Below are 6,798 nucleotides of genomic sequence, written 5' to 3'. Positions count from 1 at the left end.
TCTGATGGAGTCTTTTCAACATCAGAACCAAATTCAGAAATATAGAAGGAAACTTGGAATGCCTTATGCTAATTCCAACTGTAATGGAAAAATCTGGTACTTTGTGCAAGATAATGTTGATGTTGAGGTTCTATTAGATACTGAGCAGGCTATTACTGTAAAGCTGCAGTTTCAAGATTTCAATAAAGAAATGGTGGTTACAATGGTGTATGCTAAATGTTCAGATGTGGAGAGAATGCAGTTGTAGGACAGTTTATACCTCTTGGCTAATAATATGACAGCTCCTTGGCTGGTTGGAGGTGATTTCAATGTTATACTGAATGAAGAAGAGAAAAAAGGAGGTCTACCAGTTTTTCCACAAGAATATGAAGACTTTGTCTTTTGTCTGAATTCCTGTGAGTTGCATGAGATGCCTTTCAAAGGGAGTCCTTTCACATGGTGGAATGGTAGGGTTGCTAATGACTGTATATTTAAGAGATTGGACAGGATTGTATATAATGATGCATTTCAGAAATGGTTTGGACAATTAGAAGTGGAACATCTGTCAAGGACTGGTTCTGACCATGCACCATTACTTGTAACATGTGGAGATCAAGGGGAAAAGTTTATCAAACCATTCAAATTTCTCAAATTCTGGGTGGAACATGATACTTTTCTTGATTTTGTTAAACAACAATGGGAAACAACCTTAACAGATGATGTATTTCTGTCATTTAAGCTCAAAATGAAGAAACTGAAAATAGCTTTAAGCACATGGAGTAAGAATACTTTTGGGGACATTTTTAAACAACTTGTTATCAGAGAGGAAATAGTTAAGATTAAAGAGCAATTGTTTGAAGAAACTTCATCAGCAGAAAATAGAATGGTCATGCAAAGGGCACAAGCTGAACTTAAATTGTATCTTCACTATGAGGAGGAATTCTGGAGGCAAAAAGCCAGGAGGGATTGTTTTTCAGAAGGTGATAGGAATACCAGATATTTCCATAGTCTGGTAAAAGGAAGAAGAAAAATAATCCAGATTAGGAGGATTAAAGATGATGCTGGAAATTGGATTGAGGATGTTGATAGTGTTGCTGCTCAAGCTGTCAACTTTTTCCATAAGCAATTTACTCATGAGAGGGGTTAGTGAAGATTCGCCAATTTTTCATCATATTCAAGAGCTGATCAAAGAGGAGGATAATATACTACTTGCTGCTCAACCTACTATAGAGGAAGTAAAGAGGGCTGTATTTGAATTAAATAGGGACAGTGCTTGTGGCCCTGATGGATTTTCTGGTATAATTTATCAAAAGTGTTGGGAGGTGATAAAGGCTGATGTATATAGTGTTGTTAAAGCTTTCTTTGAAGGACAAACTTTTCCCAAATCCATCAATCACACTAATCTGGTTTTGTTACCAAAGAAAAATATTGTTGAGGCATTTTCTGATATGAGACCTATAAGTCTTAGCAACTTTATCAATAAGGTCATATCCAGAGTAGTTCATGATAGGCTAGACAAGCTACTTACAAAGGTGATCTCTCCAAATCAGTCTAGCTTTGTGAAAGGAAGGAATATAATTGAAAATGTGTTGTTGACACAAGAAATTGTAACTGATATAAGGAAGAGAGGAAAACCAGCAAATGTTGTGATCAAGTTAGATATGGCAAAAGCATATGATAGGGTCTCATGGTTGTACCTTTGTAAAGTGATGGGAAAGATGGGATTTTCTCTCTATTTCATTAATCTTATATGGAGACTGTTGGCAAATAATTGGTATTCTGTTCTCCTAAATAGCCAGGCACATGGTTTTTTCCATTCTACAAGGGGAGTCAAGCAAGGGGATCCACTTTCTCCTGCTCTTCTCATTATTGCTGCAGAGGGTCTTTCAAGGGCACTAAATTCTTTGTTTGATCAGCCTGGTTTTGTTGGGTATGGGATGCCAAAGTGGAGTGCTGATTTGAATCACCTGGCATATGCAGATGATACAATCATCTTTTCTTCAGCAGATAACCAGTCATTACAGATGATCATGAATACTCTACAGGAATATGAGAAGGTATCTGGACAGCTGATAAACAAGAGCAAAAGTTCCTTTTATATGTTCAGCAAAGTATCACATGAGGTTAGTCAGCAGGTTGCAATTGTTACAGGATTTGTGAGAGGACAATTTCCTTTTACATATCTTGGAGTACCAATTACTCATGCCAGAAAAAGGAAAGTGGATTATACTGAATTATTGAAGAAAGTCAAAGACAGGTTACGAACTTGGAAAGGCAAGTTATTGTCTTATGGAGGAAAAGTTGTGTTGATTACAAGTGTCCTTCAAAGTATTCCAATTCATGTTTTATCTGCTATAAGGCCTCCTAAATGTGTTATAAAGGAACTACACAAGGATCTTTGTCAGGTTCTTTTGGAATAATAAAGAGGAAGGTAGATGCAGACACTGGGCAGCTTGGCTTAACATGTGTATTCCCAAACATGAAGGTGGGTTGGGATTCAGATCTATTCATGACACATCCAAAGCTTTATGTGCTAAACTATGGTGGAATTTTAGAACCACTAGTTCACTATGGGCCAATTTCATGTGGAATAAGTACTGCAAAAAACAAATTCCTCAGCTGGTTCAATGGAAGGGAGGGTCACAAGTCTGGAAGAATGATGTTAGAAGCAAGGGAAAGTATAGAACAGGAAATCTGGTGGGAGCCAAAGAGTGGAAGTTCAAACATTTGGTTTGACAATTGGACTAAGCTAGGTACTCTTAGTTATGTGGTTCCCCAGTCCTGGCACATCAATGAGCATGCTGAAGATGTTTCTGAACTTATGACATATGGAAGATGGAATGTCAACAAACTCATGCAGATGTTTCCTAAAGATATTGTGCAGCATATATTACAGGAAATTGACATTAAATGTGCATCAAATGAATGGGATAGACCTTGGTGGATGATAACAAGCACAGGTAAGTTTACAGTAAGTAGTGCATGGCACTTGCTGAGACAAAAAGACAATGTAACAGTGCCATTTCAGAATATGTGGATCAAAGGTGTAACTTTTAAAATATCATTCTTCATGTGGAGATTGTGGAAGTTTAAAGTCCCAATTGATGAAGTGGTGGCAAGTATTGGCATTGCATTAGTTTCAAAGTGTTGCTGCTGTCATAATGCTCAGATAAAGATAATAAACCATCTATTTCTGTGTGGAGATTTGGCTGCAAAGGTATGGAGATACTTCAATATGGGGGCTGGATTGAGCTTGAATTGTGTTCAGGTTAAACATGCTATAAGAAGTTGGTGGGAAGCAAAATGCCATTTCAAAATAAAGACAATATACAAAGCAATGCCTGCTTTTATTGTATGGCAAATATGGAAATGGAGAAACAATAGGCTTCATGGTGGTATTATGAATCTGAATAGAGTGCTATATGACATAAATATGAACATTCATATGTTATGTAAAGTTCAGTTTCCTGGGATGAATATTCCAACTATATGGCATCAGATTGTTCAGTTCTTTGAAGAATATAAGCCTACTGTTATATACAAAATTATTACATGGAGGAGACCTGCATATGGAGTTTATAAGTGTAATACTGATGGGGCTGCTAAAGGAAATCCAGGTCCAAGTTCTGCTGCCTTTTGTATAAGAAAAGAAGAGGGAGATTTAGTGTATGCAGCTTCTAAAATGTTGACAGATGGAACAAATATTGTGGCTGAGGCTGAAGCTATTAGAATGGGACTGAGCCACTGTGTAGAAAAGCAGCTTTTTCCATTGATCATAGAGACTGATTGCATGACCATGAAGATGATCTTAAATGCTGAATGAAAGGTTCCTTGGAGCATTTCAATGTTAGTGGAGGATATAAGGAGGATGATGGAGGATCAAATAGTATATGTGGAGCATATACATAGAGAAGGAAATGGGCTTACAGATTTTTTAGCTAACTTGGTTTTTGTTTTTGTAGGTTCAGTTCAGTTTCATAGTTTTCAGGAATTACCCAGTCAAGCTAAGAGGATTCTCAATATGGAGAAGAGAGGAATTCCAAACTTGAGAATAAGAACCCTTCAAGACAAAGCACCAGATTGACATCAATGCAGCAACTATTACTGAGTACATTCTGCCAATTATTTGTGGGTACTTGCAGCAGTTGTATTAGGGTTGTATTAGTATGCTTGGCATGCTGATTCCTTGGTATAAATGGTGTGATACTCAACACATAAGTAGCAGAATGTATTAATTATGGTTCATGTACCATACAGACCTGATTTCATGCAAAAGTTTATGTTATGGACAGCTGCAACATTGAAAGGAAAAGTACTGTAGTTGAAAGAAGATTCAAATGTTGTATGAACTAGCATGTTCAGATACAGAAAACATATTAAGATGTCCAGATATATTTGCTACACATATCCAAGATAGGATTCATGCACTTGGACAATGGTACAAAGGTGAGAGTGGTGCTGGCTCCATGCAGATTCTGGTTTGAACAAGAAGATCACAGCTATATTTAAGTTGTCTGAAGAATGATTCAACTGATTTGAAACATGCCACCTGTGAGACTTTGAAGGTGTGATAGATGTTATCAAGTCAAGGCCCTTGGATTAATAGCTGTTTAGTCTGGTTTAAAACCAAAATCTGTATTTCCATTTCCACTTGGTCATTTTCTTTCTTTTGCTGTTTTTAGTTATTTGATCAATCACTTTTGGATTGATATGTACATATTTTCTTTATCAATAAATTTCCACCTTTCTGGTGGCTTTGCCAAAATAAAAAAGAGCAAGGGACTTGTCCGCTAATGGAGAAATGAAGAACAAGTAAGAGGGAGTACTTGCAAGTCGACGAATAGCCATAGCCATGGCGAACCAAAGCCACCTTGACAGGAATAGAATGTTAATTGAATGTTAGTTCAGTTATATAAGAACAGAAGGCTATAGCATTATGAAACAGTTCAATAAAGAGTTAAGGGAGAATGAGATTAAGTTGACCAACCTATGTTAAAAATAAGGCGACCGGAGTATAAGAGAAAGTTTTAGCAAGAGGAAGAAGTATAGGGAGTTCAATGATCTCTAAAGGAAAGGGAGATAGTGTGCCTATGAATAGCAAGACAACAATGCCACCTAAGATTAGAAAGCACCTCGCAAGTTGTGGAGTCACAAGTCGCCGGTCATATCAAATGTGAGAGTATATGTTATAGAACCATATAGACAATCGTCTTGATGCAATGGCCAAAAACAATGGTGTAAGGACGATGATAGAGAGTCAAAGAAGAACATCGGCTAATTTATGTCTCAAATGATCACTGGTACAAGAGAATCAACGACTTAAGAAGATAGCATACTCGTATCAAAAGGAAATTATGATTAAGTAGGATTTTATCTTAGTTCCATGTTTATGAGTTTATATTGCAATTATGCTAAAACTGAGGAGAGGAAATTGTAGGAAAAGTTCGGGTATGGATAGGATGATATTTTAAGGAATTAAATAGTTCGACCAAGGAACTAAAAAGGGATAATCTAAAATAGCACCAAGAAACAAGCAAGGAAGAGTGCCATGTCTAAACAAGGGATTTTGTCTACTAGTAGAGAAATAAGGAGCAAGGCAAAAGAGTACAACAATTAAGAGTGCTCATAGACTGGCAGTGAGCCGTAGCAATTATGAGTTAAGACCATCTTAATGGCAACAAGTCCCAGGACAGTAACTAGATACCAGTTGACCACCGAGTACAGACATAAGAACATGAGGATATGGAACTAATGAATGAGTTCGATAGAGAATTGGGAGGATATGAAAGAAGACTAATGAGCCTATAGTACAAGAGCATGGAGATCAGGAACTAAAGAAGTACAACCATTTCAAGAAACTAATAAAAGCGTCATAAGCTCGCTAGCTACAACATTCAAGGACCAATATTCTTAAAGGGGGAAGGATATTACACCTCACATTCTCAAAGCATGAGCATGACAAACGTACTTTACCATATTAATGGAGTATCAGAGACGCTCCATGAAGTTTTGGAAGGTACAAGCCATTGGAAGTTCGTAACAATGAAGTAAAGGATGAATTACGATCTCGTAAGTCGTAACCGGGAAGGACAACCTTGAAACCAACGTACATGACCATTATCAAGTATTATTAATGATAAATATCATGTATGGAGAGTTTTAGAAGATTCCGGGACCAAGCAAAGCGAAGAAAATAAGTTTGTCAAAAATTTGGAAAAAAAGTTGGTAGAATTCTGGACAGAATTTTGGGTCAATTTTGGAGGGGTATATCTCCGAGTATATGAGGCGTTTTAAGGTGTTTCAAAAGGCCTAAAATGAATTTCATCGAGTCTAGTTTCCAACACAACAAACCGTTCGTCAATCTAACATCAGAGCAGGGAGTTATGGGCATTTAAAACGGACAGTCAGGGGAACCCAAACCTGGGCGGAAATTCGGAAAAATCCAATTAAAAGCCCCTTATGTTTTGCCTTGCCCAATCAGAATTTGACACCTATAAAAGGGCCTCTACACTTCATTTTAGTCATTTTTTTTCTTCAACTCCATCATCCTCTAAAACTCCCCTAACCTCTCTACACCTCTCTAAAATTTTCTATACTTCTCTCTCCACTACAAGAATATTCTTGAAGGCTCTCCACCATTCCAAAACATTCTATACCATCACAAAAGCGGATTGAACTCCAAAACCCCAAGCTAAGTCATGGAGAAGGATTGTTCTTGTCTCCACTTAATGTTGTGATAAATTTGGTCTTTGAAGAAGTTGAGTGGTGTGGAGTTCTTCTAGTGTAAGGTATGTTCTCCATCCTATTTCTTATGATTAA

The 6,798-nt window shown here is 37.2% G+C and overlaps 1 protein-coding gene across 1 annotated transcript; it reads left to right on the top strand.

The window, feature by feature from the left end:
• Positions 1-1,640: 1,640 nt before the first annotated feature.
• On the top strand, positions 1,641-3,802 carry LOC132637581 (uncharacterized). The gene is made up of 4 exons (XM_060354649.1): positions 1,641-1,860; positions 1,960-2,253; positions 2,361-2,950; positions 3,149-3,802. The coding sequence occupies exons 1-4, from the start codon at positions 1,641-1,643 to the stop codon at positions 3,800-3,802; spliced, it is 1,758 nt and encodes a 585-aa protein (XP_060210632.1).
• The last annotated feature ends 2,996 nt before the right edge of the window (positions 3,803-6,798 follow it).

The sequence above is a fragment of the Lycium barbarum genome, chromosome 4 (genome assembly GCF_019175385.1).
Source record: "Lycium barbarum isolate Lr01 chromosome 4, ASM1917538v2, whole genome shotgun sequence".
NCBI lineage: Eukaryota > Viridiplantae > Streptophyta > Magnoliopsida > Solanales > Solanaceae > Lycium > Lycium barbarum.
This window is presented reverse-complemented; position numbering and strand designations above follow the sequence as displayed.

Excerpts from the sequence above, each read along its gene's own strand:
- LOC132637581 (XM_060354649.1), top strand. The coding sequence starts at position 1,641 with ATGGCAAAAGCATATGATAGGGTCTCATGGTTGTACCTTTGTAAAGTG. Across the intron at positions 2,254-2,360 it reads CAGGTTACGAACTTGGAAAG|GAACTACACAAGGATCTTTG; the intron begins GCAAGTTATTGT and ends TGTGTTATAAAG. Across the intron at positions 2,951-3,148 it reads CAAGCACAGGTAAGTTTACA|ATAAAGATAATAAACCATCT; the intron begins GTAAGTAGTGCA and ends CATAATGCTCAG.